At 31.5% G+C, this 27,105-nt stretch overlaps 1 protein-coding gene across 1 annotated transcript; it reads left to right on the plus strand.

Moving 5' to 3' along the window:
- The first annotated feature begins 1,646 nt into the window (after positions 1-1,646).
- On the plus strand, positions 1,647-25,189 carry LOC139515575 (furin-like protease 1). Its single transcript, XM_071305153.1, has 15 exons — positions 1,647-1,850; positions 5,833-5,949; positions 6,849-6,929; positions 8,136-8,264; positions 10,171-10,238; positions 10,634-10,722; positions 11,441-11,616; positions 12,303-12,506; positions 12,869-12,972; positions 13,301-13,410; positions 15,847-15,964; positions 18,804-19,120; positions 21,168-21,224; positions 22,036-22,149; positions 24,901-25,189. Exons 1-15 carry the CDS (start codon positions 1,683-1,685, stop codon positions 25,050-25,052), a joined length of 2,004 nt encoding a protein of 667 aa, XP_071161254.1. The 5' UTR covers positions 1,647-1,682; the 3' UTR covers positions 25,053-25,189.
- The last annotated feature ends 1,916 nt before the right edge of the window (positions 25,190-27,105 follow it).

The raw sequence follows: 27,105 nt of genomic DNA on the forward strand, positions 1-27,105 counted from the left end.
TGTACTACCCACATTTTTGGGACAAGCTGAATATACTGGTCCATCAACACCAAATATACATATTTTATTCCATTACGTCAACTGGTCAAGAAGATGCAGAAGAGTGTTATTTGTGTATGACCCTAATTGTTCGTCAATGTATGAGTACAGTTTTGTTCAGTTACGCAAATAACATCCTTTTGTAAAATTTCAGCTCAATACAGAACAGGAATATTGAATATATCAATATCAATTGAAAAAAGCTTTATTATTTTTGTTGATTGATTGATTGTTGTTAACGCCACTTTCAGCACTATAGTGCTATATCATGAAGGTCATATTTATTGGATGGAAAAACTTGTTAAGTGTCTAAAGAAAAAGTTAAAAAGTTTTATTGATAGATGACACAAATCTAAAGAACATAACGGATCATTATAAAAGAAGGAGATGTGGTCTAATTGGCAATGAGACAACTATCAACTAGAGTTCAAATTAAGTGGTTAAAAGCAATCATAGGCAACCGTTATGCGGTACAAAATAATAGATTAATTATTTGTTGGTGGTTAAACGCCACGTTGAAGCGCCACTGTTGGGCTAATTTTTAGCCGTCAGTTTTATTGCTGCATGAAGCCGGATTCCCGGGTGAATATAGTAGTAGAGATACTTAGACCACTTGGCCACCCTGTCAAAAATAAGAAAAAAAACCAATCCCAGATAGTAGGCAATAAAAGACCTCAGCATGTGAAAACAATCACATAGAAAGCTAACAGCCTCATTTAAAACAAACAATTTACAAAACAAAACAACAAGACACACACTATAATTTAAGAATAATTTATCTGTAGGATCGATCAGTTTACCCGGTTTGTATTAAATTTGTGGGCTCGATAAACAACTTCTCCATAAAATGAAAGCTAGTTCATATGCAATTACATTTATTAGATAAATCATGATCTCCAATAAAAGCATCAATCAGAACGAATCCAACAGATTTAGTTTATAGACTTTATAGACTTCTGAGAAACGCATGCCCTTTTGTCAACATATAAACGAACAATATCATGACGATGTAGATACTGAGTTCTCAGCACTGTTCACATATGGCAAAGTGATGTTGTAAAAAGACAATATTGTAAGTACAAATAAAAAAAAATATTTTTACTAAAATACAAATGTATTAGATAGACAAAATTTAAGAAAACGTTTATACAAAGTATCAATGGGATTACATACTGTGAGATAAGCAGGCCTCAAGAACATTACCGTCCCCAAAAACCATAGGAAAATAACCAATCAGAAACGATCAATCTTCCTTTTTCGCAAACTTGTTAATATAGTCTACATTGTGAAAATGAAATATCAGAAACTTTGTGATGTCTACATTAGATTTATTCTAATTAAATACCTTGATTTTGAATTGTTTTTATATAATTCTTTTAGTTTTGCTTTTTCCTATAAATATGAAACTTTTTTTCTATTTTGTTTTTGTTTTATTTTGATTACTATCTCATTGACGTATATCATTTCATTCATATCTATACGCATGACAAATTATCATTGGAACAATGTCCTTAAAATCACTGTTTGGGTATTTCCTTTTTGTTAACAAATATTAAGAAACGCAGTCATACATAAAAAATATATATCATAAACTTCAATAACGATCATTTAAATCACTATACTTAACTAGCACAGGATATATCATGCACGTTTATTTAATACCTTTCATGTTATGTTGTTTAAAAATGTATTACAGTGCTCCAGTGTTTGATGGCGAGTTTACAGGTCAAGTTGTAATAAACACAACCAATTCCGTGCAGTTTGTTGAAAGATTTACAAAGAAACATGATGGATATACATTTCAAAGGAGGGTACGTTGTTTTCTGAAAACGCATCAACTTATTTTGGAGCAGTTTTACTTTTTAATTCATATTTCATTGTTACATGGAGGTTGTTTTAATCAAGAAACAGATGTAGATATGATCTGCGTTCAGGTTTGATCCACGTAAGACAACAACTAAGATTCACCTATCCAACTATCAAAAGTAAAAATAGGAAGATTGTAATAAAGAAAAATATTTATATCACATAAATAAACGCGTATTCCTTAGAAAAAAAATTAAAAAGAGAAAAAAATAAATACCGTAAATCAATTGTTAATTCAAAACGGGGAGGTTTAAAATAAATGTTTAAAAAATATACTATTTATATCCCTTCTTCTCATTCATTAATATTATGCATTTTTCTTATACAAAATGAAAAGTAATAAAAACCACATCGATAACCTGGTAAATTTTGATTTAATATACACCTAGTTTCCTTTCGTTCTGTGCAATTAAACCCGTTTTAGATTTACATAGGAGTTCGCTATTTCTGTAATATAACATACTTTTTTTCCAAACCACCAGAAAATGTATTAGGAAGTAACCATAGTGATTTATAAAATTTACAGTTATTCACTATAACATATAAATCAATTTACAAACTTTCGAAATATTGTATTATAAAGCGGAGTTTTGCATACAAACATAAACATAAATGTATTAAATACACTGTAACCTGAGTCTCCCTCCTTTCAATTTCTAAGTTCTCGTTTCTTTGGGATTAAGTTATTTGTTTTTATGTGGTTATTGACGAAATCAAACACAGAAAATGCTTCAGACGATAGAAATAAGTCAAGTAGTAATAATGTTTGAGAATGTATTTATTTTAAGATTTAGCAATGACTGATTCCATAATGGGACAATCACTTTAAATCATAAACTTACTCTGATTGTGTGGCCACAATACAGTGATAATCGCTGTCATCATTATGGTGATAAATTAAAAAGAAAAAAATTGCTAGGTTTAACAGATAAATATTAATTGAATTCACGTTTAAGGTAGCACAATACAAAGATTTTTTCATCCCCAATCAGACATCTTTAAACTGATGTAATTCCACTCAACTTTCTTTAAATTTTATAAATGAGGTACCAAAAGAAAGAAGAAGGATTAATCTTTTAAATTGTGATAATTTCATTATGACATAATTATTACATAATTAATTGTTATGTAATTAGTTGCCATATAATGATGTCCATACTTGAATGAATTTAGCTTCTTTGTTATTCATAGCATTCCAAAATAATTTATAGATTCTTGCACAACACAGTTTGACCTCCAAAACTGTGTCTCAGATTTTTCCTATTGTATTTCATTCTCTCATAAATCTTCAATGAAGTTTGCAACATCAATTCATAAGAGCCCAGTAAATTCAATTGGGTATAAAATTTGTTCTATTGATGTTTTTGGAAATCTGAGACACGATTTTGGAGGTCAAGCTGTGTTGTACAAGAGTCTATAAAATATTTTGGGATGCTATGAATAAAAAAGACGTTAAATTCATTCAAGTGTGGACATCATTATATAGCAACTAATTACATAATAATTATGTCATAATAAAATTATCACAGTTAAAAGATTAATCTTTCTTCTTTCTTTTGGTACCTCATTTATAAAATATAAAGAAGGATGAAATGAATTACATCAGTTAAAAGTTGTCTGAGTTCGGAGTGAAAAAATCTTTGTATTGTGCTACCTTAAGTCTTTCAAACTGAAGGAATATTGTATATGATCATTGTAAATGTCTGCTACTGAAGGTAAAACGAAAGAAAATCCTTTGCATAAAGGCGCATACATGTCCGTCCTAGTATAATTTAGAATTATATAATATACATAATAACTCTAGAAGACGGATACGTAACCATCGTCTCCGTTAAAAGCAATGCAATTCGATAAGTAGGTTTAACATGTTTAACTCCGCCACATTATTTATGTATGTGCCTGTCTCTCCCAAGTCAGGAGCCTGTAATTCAGTGGTTGTCGTTTGATTATGTATTACATAATTGTTTTTAGTTCATTTTTTTTAGCTCACCTGGCAAGGGCCAAGTGAGCTTTTCTCGTCACTTTGCGTCCGTCGTCCGTCGTCGTCTGTTAACTTTTACAAAAATCTTCTCCTCTGAAACTGATGGACCAAATTTAACCAAACTTGGCCACATCATTGTTGGGGTATCTAGTTAAAAAAATGAGTCCGGTGACCCGGTCAGCCGAACAAGATGGCCGCCATGGCTAAAATTAGAACATAGGGGCAAAATGTAGATTTTGGCTTATAACTCTGAAACCAGAGCATTAAGTGGAAATCTGACAAACGGTAAAATTGTTTAAAAAGTCAAGATCTATCTGCCCTGAAATTTTCTGATGAACCGAACAACTGGTTGTTGGGTTGATGCCCCTGAACTGGTAATTTTAAGGAAATTTTGCTGTTTTTGGTTATCATCTCCAATATTATTATAGATAGAGATGAACTGTAAAGAACAATAATGTACAAGAAAGTATGATTTACTAATAAGTCATGATGAGCAAAATGGTCAATTGACCCCTTAAGGAGTTATTGCCCTTATAGTCAATTTTTAACAATTTTCATTATAGATAGATATATTGTTAACAGCAAGAGTGGTCAGTAAAGTAATATGGCGTCACAGGGGTGGGCCAATATCTACGAACATATCACCATCACCAAAACACAATTTTGTCATGAATCCATCTGTGTCCTTTGTTTAATATGCACGTAGACCAAAGTGAGCGACACGGGCTCTTGAGAGCCTCTAGTTATATAGATAAGGCCGTTATTTTTCTCGTTTGAATTGTTTTACATTGTCATATCGGGGCCTGTTATAGCTGACTATGCGGTATGGGCTTTGCACATTGTTGAAGGCCGTACGGTGACCTATAATTGTTAATGTCTGTGTCATTTTTTGTCTCTTGTGGACAGTTGCCTCATTGCCTATGATACACATCTTCTTTTTTATATTTGGAAATATTCATATTAAATTTGGAAAAGGGTTGAAACTGTTCCGCTAAAACGCAAAACGACGGGAAATGCTTTAATTCGACAAAGAAAAAACAGTTAACACAGTAATGTTTCAATACTCAAACTACTAACGATTTACAATTCAATGCCATACAAAACCTGTTCGTGTCCTATCGATACATCATGTTTTATGTGTTTTTGTCTTATTGTTCCATACTACGTATTTCTTTATGTAATTGAATCTTTATACATGTGATAATTATTGTGAATTTTAATTGGAGAAGTTATTCAAGAAGTGCATAGTGCCAAAATTCAAATTTATTTTCATGAATCGATTTTTACAATAAGAATATCTCCCAAAAGTTTAGTCATTAATTATAATAAATTTAGTTCTTTTCTCCTATTACTTGTCTTCATAATTTTCATTACTTGTTTTCTTTTGTCTTATTTCATACAAAGTGGGTTAAAGTATAATAACAACAGACCTTCATTGTAAGGATACCATTGATGTCATAACAATACACATGTTATCTGATTTAATGAAATTGCATGATTATGAGAAATTTGGAATACATCAACTTATACATTGTGCAATTTAATAGTACAGTAGTTTAGAAAACATTCACATTTATAAGGCCAACAATTTTCATTTAAATCTCTTTTCTGCGTTTTGGCAAAACAAACGATAATTGAAACCAAGGATGTAACAACCGTATGTAAAGTCTATTCTTCTTTAAATTCGTGAATGCGTACTGTATCTGACGTATTACGGAAAATGTAACAGACGGACAGACAAACTGACGAGGCAATGATTTACAAAAAATACCAAAGTCCAAGGTAAATTCAAAAAGAGGAAGTCCGAAAAATAGGAGAAAATTTGTTTAAAAAGAAAATAGTGGGTTTATAGTTCTTTTATAGCCAGCTGGTTTTAATTTAAATGGATTTCAATTACAATGCTGTTCAATGAGTAGTTTTAACGGAACATATGTTTTCTTTTATAGTTTCATATAGGAACACATGAGTACTTTGTATTTGAAATAAATGAAACACAGCGCACACGTAAAACCAGCAAGCAGACAGAAGACTCCGACATTAAGAACTTAAAACTTGATTTAGAGGTATATTAATTTTATGAATGACGCAAATAAAAACTGTATTATAGACCTCTGGTTACGGTCTTGACTTCTGTATTTTTAATTGTCAAAGGCAGTTGTTTCTCTTTTTTTCTTATTTGTCCAATGAATTTGTTTTACTCTTTTCTTTGATCTTTGTCTCTTAAGAAGTCAAAAGAGTTGTTATGTTTTACATGTTGATGTTTAAAGATAAAAAAAGCCAAAACAGTGTACACATCAATTTTTATCAAGACTATTTAATAGTCAAAGAAAAATACAACATTTTGTAAAAGAATTTTGTATTTTAATTTTAAACACAATTAATTACATTTACGTTATGTTTTAAGTTTTAGCAACTCATAGTACAATAAGGCATCCAGTAACATCGGAGCTTATAATTTTAGCTATACTCAAATCAGATTGTTGGATTTTTATTTAAACATGATTTCTATACAGTTGTTCTTTCATTTGCCTATGTACTTTATCATGTTTATTGTGGAATCTCGTGTCATCAAGAATGTTATGATTTATTTTGAAATTAATGTCAATTTCAGAATGACTTGAGGTCGATGATGGCCAATAAAAATAACTTATTGTAATGAAATATATATGTAATGTTTATATTGAATAATATATATTTTTAAATATGAAAAGAACGACGTGTCAAAGTATATTATATGAAATCGTATGACTGTGTCAACATAGATCTATGTCAATAGATACGATACTAATTTAACTGATTGAGATCGTCTACATAACGATGTTAATCATGACCTTTATTCTTATGTTAGTATACTCTTGTCAGACATATTTGTTTGTACTTTAATAGATTTTTGATTGTTACCAATAAAAATAAGATATGAACTTGTTTAAGTATATATAGTGCTGTATTATTCACTTTTTAGTTGGACTTTGTTAATCAAGAAAAAAGATTCCTCCGAGTACCGAAGACAGCAGACACACAATGGTCTAATCTGTGGCACTTGGTAAGATAAATAATTGTAGAGCTTACTCCGTTATCATGATTATGACATGATGACATTTCATTGTAGAGCTTACTCCATTATCATGATTATGACATGATGACATTTCATTGTAGAGCTTACTCCGTTATCATGGTTATGACATGATGACATTTCATTGTAGAGCTTACTCCGTTATCATGGTTATGACATGATGACATTTCATTGTAGAGCTTACTCCGTTATCATGATTATGATATGATGACATTTCATTGTAGAGCTTACTCCGTTATCATGGTTATGACATGATGACATTTCATTGTGAAAGGTTAATTGCTTACTGGCTTAACTATAAGAAAAACACAAAATCGGGGATCAATTTCAAGTAAACTGTTTTGAAATTTCAGATGAATAAAATATATTTAAAATGTACTACCTTATTTTTATGGTTTACTTCTTTTCATAGTTAAAACCCATCTCATGCAATCCATTTAATAAAGGCAACAGTAGTATTCCTCTGTTCAAAATTCATAAATCGATAGAGAAAAAAACAAATCCGGGTTACAAACTAAAACTGGGGGAAACGTATCAAATATAAGAGAACTACGACACAAAAGAGACACAACACCGAAACGTAACACACAGAGAAACGAACTATAATGTAACAATGGCCATTTTCCTGCCTTGGTACAGGGCATTTTATGCCAAAATGGTGGGCCGAACCTGGTTATGTGGCATGCCAAAACTCCCGCTTTAATAGCAGTGTTAATTATAACATTAAAATTTAATTTAAAACTTCCCCATTTAACATATCGACGCTGTTCGTTTGTTCAACCTCATCAATTTATATAAAGAAATCTTTAAGACTATCGACCTCATCCCATTTATTGTATTCAATAATGATGATATTGACATGTAAACATTTGTTTCCAATTTAAGGACGACAAAATCTTCAGATAAACGTGTAACAGTGCCGTATTGATTTTGCACTTAGTCTTTTTGTCTTTTTTGTAGGTCATTGTGTTAGCTGTAGGCTAATTATTTTTGATTATCTCGCTGTCATCTTTCTTTATGTATCTTGCATTTAACGGAACATTTACGAATAGTATCTATATTTAAATTAGTTGTGCTGAACGCACTAACAGACAATTGAGATTATAATCGTGTCCTAAATAATAATTAACTCGACAGCATTATTCATTTGGTTTAATTTAATTCAATATTTTACAGAATGATGCAGTATCCCCTTCAATGAAGGTCAATGAAGCTTGGAATGCTGGGTATTCTGGAAGTGGAATAAAAGTTGCTGTCCTGGACGACGGTTTACAGACCGACCATACTGATCTAAACTCAAATGTGGTATATAAAACTTTGTAGTCAAATAAAGATAAAGAATAGCCTATGAATAACCAGTCATTCTGTTGTTTTGTAAAACCATAAAGATATTTTGTTCGACCTTGTCTTGAAAATGATCAAAAATCTATCAGCTGTACATTAAATCACCAATCACTAATAAAGGTTCACGTCTGTGTGTGTATATATATATATATATATGTTACAGTAAATAGGTGAAATCAGGAATTACACGTAATTACTAAACATTTCAGTAAATACCTGTAATAACTAGCCAATTTAGTAATTACATGTATTTACTAGTTGTTTCAGTGATTACTGGTATTCACTGATTTTTTTTGTCATTTTTACAGCTATTTACTAACTTGATATTTTTGTTTTAAAATTAAAGACATAATTCAAGATACCAAATAAGAAGGTAAAAGTGTAGGAATTTTTAGGGCTTACTTAAGGATTAAGGAATATAAGACACATCGAAAGTGTATACTCTTTAGTGTTTGTAAATTGAAACTGGAAAATGGTTGTTATATAAGTTTTGAAACCCCCTAAAAGTCTTTTTCAGCATGCAAGGCAATGACAATCCAAAATTGAGAAATCAAAAGTGAGACATAGCCAACCAACCTACATTCCTTCATCAGCTGCGTCCACAAATTTTTACTCTGTGTTTTTTTAATTTTAATAACTTACCTAAATTATCCTTGATTTCTACCAAACTTGAACAGAAGCCTTTTTATGATCATAAGATAAATTTCAAGTTTTTTCGAGTTTGTATGAAATTATGAACTTAGTTTTTATGCCAGGTAACATTACATTCACACTGTGGTTAAAGTTTTTAAAATTTTAACAACTTTTCCAAAATATCCTGGATTTCTACCAAACTTGGACAGAAGCTTTTTTATGATCATATTAAGATAATCGATTCAGAAGTAATATTTGTAAAAAAAAAATCCTTTTCGTATATAGCTTATAAATGGACTATTTTTTCAGTTAATATTGCATACACTCTGCAGCTAAGGTTTTTAAAACATTTATTAGATTTCACAACCCCTCCTGGATTTTTACGAAATTTGGACAGAAACTTCTTACAGTATTAGTCAAAAGATAGTATCTAGAGGATTTGTTTCTCCCATTTTTGTTGAGCCTGCAACTAACAGAAAAAGTAGGCGAGGCACTGGTTTCCGTAAAACCCTTACAATTTTAATAGCTAAATACATCAGTAACCCATCTCCAGCAGGGGTTGAATTGAAGGTCACATGAATACGTATTCAATGAGGTCAAATTATTAACTTGCAAGTGCACAACTCATCAACCATGTTCCTCAGCTTATTTAACAAAATAGAACCAGATTGGCTGCTAAAAGTGAATTATAATTTAACTATTATATCATTTTTATTAATGATTTAACAATAAAAAAAAATCCTATTTAGTTTTTTTCTTATTTCTCGTAGCTAGTGCACCTACAACAAAAAGATACATTTTAGGCTGATCACCTTTTTAAGAGTACTCGCTAATTTTCTAGTTAGTATTACCATAACTTTTGATCAGCTGACCATATTACAACATTGTTTTAACAGTTAGTAAATAGGTGTAAAAATTCAATTTAAAATTAGTAATTACTGGTAATTACTGGGCCGTTTTAGGAATTACTTGTATTTACTAAGTGTATCGGGAATTACAAGTAATTCCTAAATTTTAGTAATTACATGTAATTCCTAATTTCACCTATTTACTGTAACATAACTCGTCTAAACATCAACCCAACAATGTTAGATCTGTAAATTTGCTTTCGCAAATTTTTGGTTCTTCCCTCGCCGGGATTCGAACCCATGCTTCTGTGATATCGTGACACCAAATATATATATAACAACAATTAATATTTCTGCAGAAACGTGATTTTGTGTTTTTATTTCAGGATACAGTTAACGATTATGACTATCAGAGTACAGATAATGATCCGACACCAGATTCTGCCGACGACAGGTAGGACAAATAAGCTATCTAATCTAGATGTTAATATCGTATACATATACTTGTAATATATGAAAAATTGTTGCATAAAAATGAAAAAGAGAATATCACCATGTTTGAATCGAATGGGATGTGAGGCTCAGAAAGAATGCATCATGTACAGAGCTCGTAGACCATATATGATTTTCAACTTTTACAGATTTAAGAAGATTCAAGGCTTGTAATTCATTTAGTATTTACTCAAATATTAAACTGAATAGTTACACGTAGGACATTAGTTGTTACGTAACTTTGACAATCAAAGATAATTGTACGATTAATAAAATTCGAAGATGGACTTGATCGTTAAAACCATGTGTAAAATGATTTTTGTTTACCTCAGTGTTAATGCTCTGACATTATTGTAGTCATGGTACGAAAGTAGCCGGTTTTATAGCTGCAGTAAAGGATAACAACATATGCACAGTAGGAGTAGCACATGAGTCTACTTTAATTGGTAATTATGAGTTGTAACATGACTTTTTATAACTATTGCATGTGTTATAAAACTGACTTAAAATAATATCAACTATTTTAACAACCCACAAAATAGCTTTCAAAGAATGTAAAATTGCCTTCAATATGCAATTGGAACATGACAACATTAACATACTACCGATTAATACAATTAAATTAAAAAGACAGTTGTATAAAAATCATAAAAAAAAAAAAAAAAAAATAGAAAATGATTCGATGTGTAAGTTCCGCGCCACGTCAAACTGATACAACAAAAATAAACTTTTTAAGAGTTAACAGTAAAAGTAGTAAATTACCACGAAAAAATACAGAACACTTTAACGCGTTATTAAGATGATAAACAACTGCAGTACCCAGCTGACTGAAGTTTTTTTACTGTTCAATCGAGCGGTTTGAATTTAATCATATAGTAGGTGTAGTGATAGTGTTTACCTGGTCACTGAAGTGTTAAGTACAAAAATATTCGTTACATCTTTACAATGTCTGTTTTTTTTTCTAATTACTAAAAGCATTCTATAGTATAATCAGTTAGATTTGACGTCACAACAACAATATTTTCAGCTTAGATATATGCATACTATTGTTTACATCAAGCATTAATCTAATCTGTCTAATCTTCAGCTATATAAAATACAATTGAATTGTTTTAAGGCCAGTTTAATTGCCACCGTATATTACGAGTTTACCTTCCATTTAAGGTGTCCGAATTCTCGGTACTAGCGGATTGACAGATTCGCAAGAAGCACAGGCACTTACTCATTATCTAAATGGTGGTGTAGATATTTATTCAAACAGCTGGGGTCCAACAGATGGATATGGATTTTCTGGACCGGGTTCACTCACTCAAAGCGCCCTTCAAGAAGGAACTACTAATGTATGCACAATAAACAGGGTTTCCGCAGTCGATCACAATTGTTGCATTTGCAAATAAAATTTAACCAATTATTAAAGGAATCGAACATATTAAGAAAGAATTCAAAAATATTCGATGTTGTCCATTATGCTTCTTTTCTGACATAATAGATATAAGAGGAACATGAACATGACCCCGTAAATAAATTTAATTAAATTGTTATAAGGAAAATAAAATTTCATCGAAAATAATTGAATATAGGGAAAATATATAATATTGACGAAAATAGTTTGATAAAAATTACTGATCCAGCGTAGTTCCTATTATTAAAGCAATGTATTGCAGTTTGAATCTGTTTCAGTAATTTTTTTATTTTTTTTGAAACACCATAAAAACGTGCTCAATAAATGAGATATCGTCGGCAATAAGACTATTATCATAGATAATGAAAATATCATTCGTGTTTGTAAATACTGATGACCAATATCATAGTTTTGTTTATGTAAAAAACGAATAAATTTTGTAAACATTACTGTTAAAACTAATTTTTTACATTAAATTTTACTGGAAGATAACATCAAAGTACTTCATATCTTATTATATATACCAAGTCTTCAATGTATTCATACACTTAAGATTGTTTATTCTTTTTATTCTAGGGTAAACTATGAGTTTTGTTTTTCTATGTTTGTTATTTCTATCAACAGGGTAGAGGTGGCAAAGGTGTTATTTATACATGGGCAGCAGGCAATGGAGAAACAACCGATAATTGTAATGGAGACGGATATACAAATAGCATTTATACTATAGGCGTAACAAGTGTAGAAGAAGGAAAGAATGCATGGTACTCCGAAGTCTGTGCTGCTGCATTAGTGGCAACCTACGGTGGGAGTAGCAACGACAGATATTTGGTAAAAGTTATAATATATTGGTATAGATATGCTCAAAATTGGTAACAAGAACAAATTGACCAATATGTTAAATGATCTTTACAATAAAAGTCCTCAATGGTCAATACTAATTTATAAAAATCCTATTATAAACTAGCAACATCGTTCTGGACAGTTTTATCGGGGTGTTTTTATTCAAAATATTGTGCCTTTGAATCAAAAAGAAGCAGGACTTCTATTTTCATATACATAATGCACATATTTACTGCGAAATAACATTATAATTCCTGACCGACTCATGTTCTGAAAATAGCAATATAGTAACTTGTTGTGCATACCAAATTAATCATAAAGTCTCTAACTATATTTTTATCATTCTGTAGACGTCAACTACAACTTCTTCCGGATGTACAAGTGATCGTATGCAGGGTACTTCGTTTTCAACACCTATAGCTTCTGGTATCATTGCGTTAGCCCTTCAAGCAAAGTGAGTCAATTTAACATATATCAATTGGATAATGTATTATGCAAAAGAAGACTATGAAAAGGCCATTTAAGACTTCAAAATTCGTTTTAAAGTTCACAATTATCTTCTTAATAAACCTTTGTTGTGTCGTAGTTCTCTTATATTTGATACGTTTCCCTAAGTTTTAATTTGTAACCCGGATTTGTTTTTCTCTCTATCGATTTATGAATTTTGAACAGCGGTATACTACTGTTGCCTTTATTTTACTTAATCTGTAATTCTTTTTTTTAGGTTACATGCTTTTGACACACAATCAATGTAGAACTCTTCATATGTATTTCTGTTTTAGCTCTGCACTCACATGGAGAGATATCCAGCACATGATTGTTTTGACGTCATCCAGAAATGGTTTTACAGATTCATATTCCAGCTGGGCAACAAATGGAGCGGGAAAAGAATGTATGTACTGTCTTAAATACATGTCACAGATTGCATTACGGTGTTGTAAAATGGAAAATACAAAAACAGCGGCTTAGAAACTTGCACTCATTTAGATCATCATATAATGGTCTTCTGAGAGACAAGAAATCAATTTCCTAGATCTAGGAAGATGTTGTATGAGTGCCAGTGAAACAACTCATTATCCAAGTAACAATTTATAAAAGTAACCAGCCTTCAACACCTGCATGGTATATATGAAACAATATGACTTCAACGAATGACTTATAATTGTTAATATCTGCTAATTAAGGAACTAAGAATCGCTTAATTGTACGGATTGAATGACACAATGAGACCCTCACATTTGATTATTTACTGGTGTATATCTGTTAACATGGTAAAGAAATTTAAGACTATTATTATTAGCAAGATTTGAATATCACCGTTTATCTTAACGTATAATCATTTATTCTATGAATAGGCATCTACTAAGATAAAAAATAAAATCACAAAAATACTGAACACCGATGAGCATTCCACTCGGAAAGTCCCTAATCAAATGGCAAAATCAAATCACAAATAAAGGCAACAGTAGTATACCGATGTTCAAAATTCATAAATCGATAGAGAAAAAACAAAACCGGGTTACAAACTAAACATGAGGGAAACGTATCAAATATAAGAGAACTACGACACAACAGAGACACAACACCGAAATGTAAGACACACAGAAGCGAACTATAATGTAACATAACACTAAACGAATGGACAACAACTGAGATTAAATAGACAATAACTGTTTAGTGTCTTTAAATATCAGCTGTATTTGTACGAGGCTAAGAAACAAGTGTAATGCGAGCTTTAGCGAGCAATTTTTCCTGTTTCGATCCAAGTACAATTACAGCTGATATTAAAAGACACTAAACAGTTATTGTCTTTATCCTTCAATTAACTCTGTATATTGTTTATGCTTTGAAAGACACACTGCATTTATTTTCGATTTAAAATCCATTGAGGCCCAGGCAGTAATATTAAAATCACACATTCAGCTGCAGACGTGTTTGCAAAAAACCAATTTCGAATGGTAAACAATAATTCATTCCTCAAGGTGAATAATTATCTATGTTAACATAACAAATAATTCCAACAGTGAAAATACATAACAAAACATTGTTCAATCTGAAACAGAAGTGTACGTGTTGTCCTACGCTTCAGAACCTTGAACTGAACTTGACATTCACTTAACATGTATGCTTAAATTGACATGGTTGATTTTGTTACACATGTACACATTCAAGTTTTGAAATCGATGATTGTCGTCGTAGAACATACTGCTTTTCATGTTTGTCTGTTATTAGAAAATTGGTTTAAATCTTATTGCTCTAAAGAAATGTTTGAAAACATCGAGAACGTATAAAAGTAATCGTTAGTTCGTATAAGGTCAAACAATAGGTCAATTGAATGCTACTGCAATACACATCTGAGGTCACACATGTTCATACAACACTCGTCAACAGCAATACACAAACGTAGTTCAGCAGTGGGCGGAGCTTTACATCGATATTTGTATAGTTTACTGATACAACATAGCGATATCGGTATAGCTGCATCTGTAAATTAAGACACTTAATTGCAGGATAAATCATAGTTAACGCCGGACAAGTACCCAAGATACATATACTCGTATGGTTGAATAACACAGTATGACTGTTATGTTTATCATAAAGATTCAAATCTTAGACTAAGAGACGTTTAAAAGTCAAGTTTCGTAATTTTTAACTACTAAATTACATTACTCATAGCTTTTGTAAATTGAATTGATTGTTACATGCATATTATAGTGCTTGTTTTTTTCCTTTATTTTTAAAAATAATTTCAACTGAAAAGAACTGACGTATTGGGTATTTCCTTATTTCGTGCATTGTCATTCCGTTTTTTTCATTCTATCTGTTGTTTTTCCAATAGAAAATATAAGAGTTGACCTAGTCACCATTTACTGGTCAAATTAACGATTCCATTACAACTGCACCAACGAGCAATTCCTTGATGAGCTTATCTTCGATAACAAATGTGTGCTATAAGCGAAAGATTTAGAAAATCAAAACCTTATTTAATCTTTAAAAAAAAATAGATAAACCAAAAACAAGACAAAAACGTATTGTTAAAGCCAGGTAAGAAATAAAAACTTTCCATTAGAAAGATATAAATGAGGTAAACCTTTTCTAACGCAAGAGACATATGCTGTTATGGTTAATGGCAACCGTAAAAAAAATACACTTCCGAGATAAATATAAGTTCCTAATATCATATTCAATGCTGATATTATACTCTATGCCTCCTTTTACTCGGTAGTGATGGGTAAACATGATTTAACTTATTGTATCCTAAATCTATATCTGGACAATGTACTAAAGTTGTAACATGTGTAATCAGTAACTCTCTTTTCTGATACAGATAGTCAAGTGCTTGGGTTTGGTTTGATGAATGCTGAAGGTATGGTAACTCAGGCTGCAAGTTGGACAAATGTTCCGACACAACAAACATGCACAACAGCAACATTCACTGGATCTGGGTAAATCTTTACTACATAAACAAATGTCCAAACATAAATTCACCTGCAAAAATCTGCTACAATTACAAAAACATCTTTTGTGGGTAATGATCTAAAAAGTACAACATCCATTAAAATGGTTAACATGTGACCTGAAACAAATATTATGATATTTATATAAAAAAAAAAGTATAAATACATTGAATTGTGTTCAATTGTTCGAAAAAAAAAATCGACGTCTTTGTTTAAATTATCTATGACTGTAGTATGTTTATATTTTTTGGAAATGTGTCCAAAGCCTAGTATCAGATTTTGATAGTTTAATTCACATTTACAGTATGTAATTCCTGATCATCTGCACACAAAAAAAAATGATACAGAAAATAAGATCTAGTATCAGAGCCGAATTAAGAACCAAAAGCATTAACAGTGAAAATATTCCGTTTATATAATTGAAATATATATAGATAGTCAAAATATTTACCTCCTTCTGTTAGGAAGGCTAACGTTCGAAACTCAATACGCCAAACATTTAAATTTCATCGGCAATAATCCAACATCCCGAAATAACGATGATTACATGTTACCTTAGAAAACATATGAAATTATGCGCTACCTAAAAGAAACCGAAATACTATGTTTTCTTATTTTACAAACGGACGAGCAATTTACTGAAGAAATGCAAATACGGAAAAATAATATGCTTATCAAAAAGAACAAACAAAGAATAAATACGCATCTGATGTAGTGCATGGTAACGTCTCTTTTGTGTATTGTTACAGACTAATAACCGTGACGTTACGTTACCATTGACTTCATTGGTTATATTAGTTATGATTCATAATTATCACAACCAGTTGGAAAACATCTATATAGTGACTTTAAGGATTTGCAAGCATTTTAAATTTTGATTTATTCATACTTCCACTAGTGTGAACGGAGAATTAGATTTTAAGTAAAAATTTGAAAATATATTTTATTGAAATAATACATCTTTGTGGTTCGTTTTTCAAAGTAAATGAAAATTCACATTCCATTTGCGTGATGATACTTAGATATCCGTAAGCGCTATGTGCCATGTTTCGCTCTTCCGATAACAGGAAAGACTGTTGTTGAGGTTTTAGGTGACGTGAAGTTAAATTATAGTTCGGAATTACAACACTATCATTACTAAATTGAATTGATCTCTGTGATTTTGTGACGTATGATTTATAACAGGTCACATCTATTGGATAGTTATTGAAATACAACGATATCCCATGCTCCGTAAAAGTTTCATAGCTCTTAGTTGCATTACTAGAATCTTCAGAACTGATTTGAGCTTTTGTTGGTAATCTTTTTAAGTTTGGTACTTGACGTCTACCATTTAAACAGTTCATAACATGTGACGTATCACCCAATTCTCCAATCACGTACCGACAGTTAAAACTATACGTAATTTAGCCCATGCAATAACTGACGTTCCCCTATCTTGTCCCGCCCTAGAACAAGGATTTCATCTAACTAAGAAGTGACTTTTCTTTTCCGTGCGACTACAACAAAGCAGCGCTTCTATATGGAGTAAACATGTCGCAGGTTTGTTGATACTTTATTCTAGATCTAATGTTTAATGGCATGATTTCCTTGATTATGGGTTTCTTCAAATAAGGACCATAAGTTCCAAGGAGTTAAGTAAAAATCGTTCTTGAAATAGGACTCAGTTAAAAGGTGGTAGTTCGTTGTAAAATATCTGTTTTCACAGATGACAACGGTTGTTTACCTACTTTGGTAACCATAGTTCTGTCAGCTTTCCCTTGATTGCTGCATAATATAATTAGGCTTGTGTAATCACTAAGTCATTAGAGCAACACGACCGATTACAATAAGGAATCAGGATATGTGCACCGTTCTATGCACACTAGATCGCTATTATATTCGTCTTGCTCATGCAATAGTTGTCTATGTTGTGATTTGTGAACTTGTTGTCTTTTGGCAACTTTAATTTTCTTTCTGTTGTGCTATTGTTTATATTGACTAATAAGTTATGCATGTCCACTTGGTATCAAAGTTCAGGTCGGGACAATGTGATTACAGTTTCTAGTTTTTATATTTCTTGAATTGTGAGGTAATAGCAGTGGATATTTCCCTTCTGTTTGGTTTTTTTGTCATTCGAATGTTTGCAGTTAGCTATGGCAGTATGTTTTCTATGTCGTACCTGTATACAACTATAGTGATATTTGTTATATCTCCCTCACCTCTAACAATTATGGTAAAAAGGTGTTTTTTTCTAAAGCCTGACCAGTATGCCTTTTACCACTCTTACGATACACGTTTTCTCTCGTTCATCTTGCAATTCTCAATATTCAAATCCCATGAATGTTTTAAAGTATTTACCATGTATCGCAAATATGTAATATATGCATAAAATGAAAGTTGTGGTGATACAATGTAATACCCAATGAGAGAACTATGCAACACAGATAAAACTGTTTCAATACTTCGCCAACCTTCTCTATGCTGATTTTTTAAATTTTTTTCTTCTATTCGATTGACCGATAAAAATATTGATTTACAAGGGAACGTTAGTCACTGTTGCTTGCACTACTTTAAGTTTTGTCAGTTGGTTTAATGAATTTTTGTTTTTCATTTTAATCAAATTATTCACATTAAATAAACTCATCATAGATACCAGGACTAAATTTATACGCCAGACGCGCGTTTCGTCTACAAAAGACTCATCAGTGACGCTCGAATCCCAAAAAATTAAAAAAAAAAAAAAAAAAGGCCAAACAAAGTACGAAGTTGAAGAGCATTGAGGACCAAAAGTTTTGCCAAATACAGCTAAAGACACATAAAATGCCTAATATTATTGTTTTTACAGATCAACATCGGGTGGTTCATCATTCAGAACAGACAGTAAATCTATCTCAAGTTCTGACTGTTCCTCAATATCGTATTTAGAACATGTTACAATTGATATATCTTTCTCTTACACTCAATACCGAGGTGTGACTGTATTTAACCTAGTATCACCTTCAGGAACAGAAAGTCATTTAATGCACTATAGATATGATGACGCGATGTATTTTTCCTCAGCTGGTTCATTATCATGGACATTTATGTCAGTTCATTTTTGGAGGGAAAGTCCCATTGGACAATGGACCTTGAAGTTTAGATCATACGGCGGCAACTCAGTCGGTGAGTTATTGTGATTGTTTTTGTTTAAATACGAAACGGTATTTTTTTGTTATATTAAGTTGATTTTCACGTGATTGATCTCCAAATTTTGTTTTATCCCGCAATGGCTGCATTACATTATTGAGGAACACTGTGTTGACAAGCAAGAATACCACAATATGCAAATGGTGTTAACAAGAAAATATAAATATAAAACGATGTAACAGCATATTATAAGACACAAAAAAATACAGTATAAAAATGAATGGTGTAATAAAGTCTTGAAAGTAAACATTTATTTTGCACAAATTATAATCAAAATTTATGTCGATATTCATAACGTGAATATAATTAATCGGTTCATCTAATAAGAATATGAACAGTTGGGTCGACATAAACAAGAATGTATTAATGGGGCAATTAAATAGAATATTAGTTATCGAATCATTTAACAAGGATATGAGAAATCGAGTCATTTATCAAGAATAAAAGTATTCGGGTCATTTAACCTCAGCTATTAAAATTAATCAATGAAGAAGATTCACATATAAAAAGATGGAATATGATTCCCAATGAGACAATTATCCACCAAAGACCAAATAACATGAATGTTAACAACGAAAGATCACCAAACGGCCCTCGACAATGATCAAAACCAATATCGCATAGTCAGCCATAAACAAATGATTTTTAAGGATCGCTATCGATGTCAATAAGGAAAATAAAAACCTTTGATTGAAACTATTTCCTAAATGTTCATCATGTTCATAGATAATAATAATAATAATGAAAGTGTATAGAGCGCCCTATATAAAAAAAAAATACTCTAAGGCGCTGTTCATTCAGCATGGGAATTAAAACAAATCAAAGACCAAAACATAAACAAACATAGTGTATCATTCAAATAATAAAATAAAATAAAAAAAAATGCCTACCATAATATAAAAGGTCAATACAAATACACATAGATGATGGAATGGATCAGAAAAAATACAGGTTAAATAATGGCATAAAAGTTGCAGTAAAACATTTAATCTTTGGGTACATTTCTTTTAAAAGCTCATACTTATCAAGACTGATTCTACACAACCTTAACTATTAGTATCTTCCTCTGTATGTTGTCCTGAAAATCCAGTAGCGTTGACAAAATAATGTTCTTCAAATAGCAAGCAATGCTTTAAATTAAAATTAAAATGCGTCTCTGGAAACGGGTAGTATATATCAATATTACATTGTAACACGAAGGATTCAACATTTGGGCCCTTCCCGTTATCAGAAATTTGTGACAATAGTTTTCTATAGCATACTGGGTTTTATCGACTTGATACAATTTATAATTTATCGTATTTTGCCATTGCAGAATAGTTGTTTTCTCTCCGAATTATACCAATCGAATGCCCCTTTGATATCCTCTGTCTGATTAAAATCTTTCGCTGTTTCAAACTTACATACGGTAGCATTTGTAAATCTCACTATACTATACTACAAACTTTTGCAATACAATAAGTACATTAATGTTCTTAAGACCTAAGGGTCGGTACATCTGAAAGTGGACTATATGTTCCCGAGGATATCATTAGTTCAGTAGCAAGTATGTTGGTATTGGCTACAAACGAAGAATATTGTTAAAAATACAAATTGACGCGGAGTTTTAGAATGAATGTTATGTTAAAAACAAATTATGTAATTTATACGTGTTTCTTGTTTCTCGTTTTTTTATATAGATCAGACCGTTGGTTTTCTCGTTTGAATGGTTTTACACTAGTATTCGTGGTGCCCTTTATAGCTTGTTGTTCTGTGTGACCCAAAACTCCGTGTTGAAGGCCGTACATTGACCTATAATTGTTTACTTTTATAAATTGTTATTTGTCACACATACCACATCTTCCTATATCTAAACAAATCATTCTTGAGATTGATTGGGTAACTTCTTTTATCTTTTTCGAATGATGATCATTTAGTCTTAGCATAGTCTACCGACAAGGAATGTGTATGTTTACATCGCAGTCAACCTTTAAAATGCCACTTGAACGATTTTCCTATAGTATTTTTATTCAATATATTTCAGTTACTGTCAGTTCTTGGTCGATGACATTTTACGGAACTGCAACAGATCCTCTTCCTAGTAAGTTGGAACTACTTTAAGGTATAAATACACACTCTCACTCACGAAAGAACACATACACATATATGCATATACAATTGACAATTTTAAAATGCAAGTCTAAATTAAATCTCAAGGGTCGTGAATAAAGCCTCAATCCAAATACAACCATATAACAAAATGATAACAAACAGTCTTCATGTCGTTGTTTCTACTATTTGGATGTTTTTACACTAGTCCATTTTTTTATCCCTCTATAGCTTAATGTTCGGTATGAACCTAGGCTCTGTGTTGACGATCGTACTTTGACCTACAATTGTTAAGTTAACAAACTGTGACTTAGAGCGAGAGTTGTCTCATTGGCACTCATGCCACCATTTTTTATAATGGTTTATTGTAAAAAAACAAAACTTGAAATTCGAATTTTAAATTCGAATTGGACTTTTATTGTTAAGGATTTCCTGATGTAGTAATGTTCAATTTCTTATTTGCTTTCAAACGATGGTTTCGTTCACATAGAACAATGTATATACAAAACAAATCATGATTTTCAATCACAGGTTAGACCATCGAATATATGTAATAGCACATTAAAAAAAATATGTCCACGTTCAAAGATAATTTTAATAGCAATATGTGTTTAACATGATTGTTTTTATAATTATCCTGCATTTAAATATAAAAAAGAACACCAGGCCAGTAATTTGTGTTGAGAAAAAAACAATATGTACAAAAGGTGCAAATTATCTTTGTATGTCACCAGGTGCGATATGTTATAAGTGTTTGACTGTCTAGTTTGTTCGGTTCATTTAGCAGATATTTCATTTTTTAGATATAGACCAATGTATATCAACACCATGTCAGAACAACGGGACCTGTACAAATAACGTTTATTCCTACAGTTGTGAGTGCCCTGATGGTTATTCAGGGACAAGCTGTCAGACATGTAAGTACATATTATACTATCAATCTCAATTTTTGGACTGTTACATAATGACAAAGTGCCGAGAAAGACAAGAATATACTGAACCTTAATATTCTTTTATGATTACTATGCATTAATCTATTTTGTACATTATAAGAGACGTGCAAAAGGTAAAATCACAAAAATACCGAACTAAAAAAAAATTCAAAAGAGAAAGTATCCAATCAAATGGGAATATCAAAAACTGAAACACATCAAACGTTTGGATAATATCTGTCAGTTGGTACAGGCAACTTTTTATGTTGAAAACGACGAATTAAACATGTAAGTAATTAATGCTGAACTGCTGATCATAACATATGATAGCTCCTCATTTCTTCTAATCATAATGTATGATGAGAAGTAAGGCCGTGTCAAATATTGTTCGATATGTCGTGGTAGTACCTCATTACGTGATCAGAGGGATTAATCTGGTTCATATATTCGTGTTTAAGACATAGATCGTCTTGTTGTTTTCATAATGTCTGATTTTAAATAGTTGTTAATGTCCTATTTGTTTAATAACCAAAAACTGACGAGTGCAGGTAAAAACATCATAAAGACATTGGTCTGTTCTGATATACAAACATCGAAAAAAATATAACCAGTAAAAGTAATCAAAGGACGAATATGTCTGACAGATCGGATCCCCCATCTCAAGCTTTGCAATTTTCTTAGTTAAAAGTGGCATAATTCAAAACACACATTTTAACTCGGTATACGTGTGTGTTTCTTATCATTGTGAATTAATTTTATAAAATTATGATTAGATAAACTTTAGTAACAGTCCAGTAACGAAAACAATTGAAATTTCCTGAGTGAAAAACGGGCATAATTCAAGAACAGACAGTGCTATTCTGTCTTGGAATTTGGGTTCTTCGCATTGGTGTGAATGTAATAAAATTTGGATATTAACTAAGAGTGTTGAAACGACAAAAAAGTTATTTAGAGGTATAACAGTAGAATACGACCACGTCAAAAAAACGACAAAGAGGATTAAAACTCTTGTCCAAGTATTCCTCTACCTATACATGGAAATATATTAATTTTCATTAGGCTTTTGTGCGTGTGCATGTACAAGGTATTTGGATATAACTTGATAGTATTTTTAAATATGCATTTTAAAGTTCCGGTAGTTATATCGTGTATGCGATTTTTGTAATTGCCTTGTTATAACTTTTTGTTTCGTGAGTTAGATAATTTACATGTCAGAGTGAGGGAAAATGTAGAAAAACACGAATACTTCTATAGTTATTAGTACCATGATGCATGTTTATGGACAAATTATCCGTCAATTCCTTTATAGCTAGATGACAAATGAGACAGACATATTTTGGGTCATCAATGCTCTTCAACTTCGGGCTAGTTTGGCTTTACTATTTTGATCTTAGCGTCGACTGACGAGTCTTACGTAGACAAAACGCGCGTCTGGCGCATTAAATTATAATCCTTGTACCTTTGATAACTATTTACAATGTGTTTGAGTGAAAGAATATTATCATTGAACGACATAGCGTGCAGTGCAATTTCCTACTTATCCTACCTTTAAACGTTCTGTTGATTATACATGCTGTCAAACCAAGAGCCGTCTTCCTTGTTAGTTTTTATATTTTCAATGATTAGCTGTCAGACTAAGAAAAACAAGTACATATTTTTTGATGGATAAATAGTTATCAAAGGTACCAGGATTAAAATTCAATACGCCAGACGCGCGTTTCGTCTACATAAGACGCGTGTTCTAAACGTGGAAAAACAAACTAGTTTTAATAGTATTTACGCACCAAACCAACTAGTTCTCATTGAAATGTTTAGTGTTCGTATTTGTAGAAATGTTCTTAATATTTCACGGACTGGGCTGTCAAAACATGATTTCACAAAGCTGCGCCTCATGGTGTTCTAAGATACTTCAGGGTATTGAAATAGCCATATCTACGAATATGAACGTAGATAACGAATTTATCCCGGGTCTTAGTCTAAATCTGGCAATTTTTAGAGAAATCCGACCACAAAGTTTACCGTGAAAGTAACGTTTTTTAAATTTTTGGGATTTTGACATATTTTTAACGGGGTGTAGGGTACTAACTTGTGGTAGAACCCTACAGGTAGACAAATATAAGACGTTTTTAATCTAAAGACAGAGAAAGTGAAATAGGTCGAATTTGGCGCTCAAAGTTGTAAGAGTTACATCATAGACGGTGTGACGTCAACATGGGTCATTTGCATAGCTAGGTCAGTAGTCCCATTCATTGACAATGTGGCAAAATAGTGATGCATTTATTAAAATGAGTGCAAATAATCGACACAATAAGATAAAATCGTTAGTGTATTAAGTATCTAATTATACAGACATCATGAATAATCTACAGAGTTCGATATTTCATAAGTAACAACCATGGAAGTAAGGAACGCACGTGAATTTCCCCCGATGTAATGGGTAGCAACGTCCGGGATATGGGTTAGCAACGCTCAGGGGCTATGGGTTTTGTAACGACGTGCGTTAACCAATCAAAATCCTAGAAATATACTAAGCCAGTGATAAAAATAACTTAACTAAGGCGTTGTATGAAATCAGGTCGAAATATCACCAGTGTATTTTTTCATTTTTTTTATTAGAATCGTTAATAATTTTATGAGTTATAAACATTACTATTACTATTACTGATGAACGCCAGTAATGATGTCATAACATATTTAAAATACTATTATTGCACGAAACTTTTTCCATATTTTCAGCTGCTGATGATAGTGATTCAAGTACTTCAACTGTAGCAATAGCAGTGGGTGTTATTATTGGTGTAGTTGTGGTTGGTTTCATTATAGGTGTAGTTGTAAAGTGTGTTGCAGCTGGAGCAGCAGTGGGTCCTGCCGGTGGTACATTTGCATAACAAGAAGGAATGATGATATGTTTAAAAAATAACTAATCATACACACAGCATTATAAGATCAGGGCTATTTATTGCATTCATGCAGTGCAATTTAAAAAAAAAATATTCAGATACTTTTAAATTTGACATTTTGTGAATTAAAGGGGTTAAAGGGGTTAACCTTAGGTATGACCGACAACTTTGGGTGGGGTGGGGTGGGGGGCGTTTTTTAAAAAGAAGAAAATCAAATACGGAAGTCCTCTAACAAGGGGCAAAATCAAAGGCTCAAACATATCAAACGAATGTATGGAAAACTGCCATATTTATTTTAACGCAACTTTCAGCACTATTTTACTGTTTCCTGGAGGTGAGTTAAGATTGATGAAAAAAAGTGTCCGGACAGATCAAAAGACCTGCAGTAAGGAATCTGACAATTCTAGTCACTTAATTAATTGGATAAAAATGCATTGAATAATGAATGTAAATGGTTGTTACTAACCAACGGTCATACTAAACTGCATATCTTTGGTTTTAGAATACAACCAGCAATATTCTAGAAGATACGATCTGAACATCAGCTAATGCTAACAAATAATATACCTGTTGGCTTCATTTGAGAAGTTTTCACAAATTTACTTTGGGGTTATAAAATTATGCTTGAAAAAGACCACTTTTTCAATTGAAACACAGGCCTAACATCATTCAAAACATTAATTTGTACATAAATTATATTAAAAAAAAATCCGAAATCTTCCTTTAAAGAAACTGGATTTAATAGTTGAAGAATTTGTTGGAATGATACGAAAATTGTTCCAGTTTTTATTAATCTTCTAGTTCAATAAATGGCAAGGTGTATTAAAAAACTTGTAAACGTGAATTGATGTTTTCCAAATCTCGGTTAGATTGCACTGAGATGATACAGAGATATACAGATATAATCTATTAATTTATATTTGTATAATGTCTAGAAGCAAATTACAAAAAAAAAACTATTCGTCCCTTCCAATATGTTCAATCAATGTTTAATTAATGTGCAATGTTTTTTATTTATATTTTCAATTTTGAAAGAAGAACTTGAAAAGGCGGACAATTCTTTTCGAATGTTAGATATGTTTGATAAAGTGTCAAAAATAATATGTGTTCGTAGAAAGACTTTGTTTCATGTGATTTAAATTATTTCAAGTTGAATATTTGTTACAATTTTATTCGAGTGCGCTTCCTTTTTTGCAACCATTGTGTACTTGATCCATCTCTAATTTAGCGTTATGTTTTTCCAAACAACCTTACAAAACATTCTAAAGAAATGCAATGTGCTCTTTGCAAGCGTTTCCTACAATTTCATTATTGCTTTGATTGTGATCTGTGATTTTGTTATTTATCAAAAACATTTATACTGTGCGTTTTCGTGACTTTTTGTTAGTTTTGAAGTATGTTTCCAATGGTTGGTTGTTTACTGTTGGAGACATATGATGCGGTTATATTAAATCTTGTTAGAACCAGCAAAATTGCTATGTTTCTGTCAAAGTCCGAAACGTTTCGTGAGGAATGACATATCAAATGGTTTTTTTTTCATTTTTTAAATTATTTTGGTCAATCTTTTATTTTTTCGAAGTGATTTGAATTGAACAAAAGTTTTATATCTGATTCTTGGCATTTTATAGCTGCTTATTGATGACCGTATATTCACCGCTATAATAGCTCTTGTTTTTGTCCAAATTTTCTTCTTTTGAGCGTATTTCCCTACAGTTTCCTGTTTGTATTAAATTTAAGGTAGGATTGGTTTCCAAACTCTATAACTTTATACTGATGCATGTTATTTATTTCCAGTACAACTGTAATACATCATATGCGCGTAGTTTCTTGACGAGTTTTTCGAGGCCAAAATGAATTAAAATAAAAAAAAACAATACAAACTTTTAGTTCATATGATACGAATATCTTGAAATTTTAATGTCATCGACATTATTCAACCAAATGCATGCATGCATACATACTCAACCTAGTCTTGCATGCACTGTTATTTTTTTTTATATACTTATTACCCATTTATAACGTATTATCGACAAATATTGTT

Source organism: Mytilus edulis, chromosome 3 (assembly GCF_963676685.1).
Source record: "Mytilus edulis chromosome 3, xbMytEdul2.2, whole genome shotgun sequence".
Classification (NCBI taxonomy): Eukaryota; Metazoa; Mollusca; class Bivalvia; order Mytilida; family Mytilidae; genus Mytilus; species Mytilus edulis.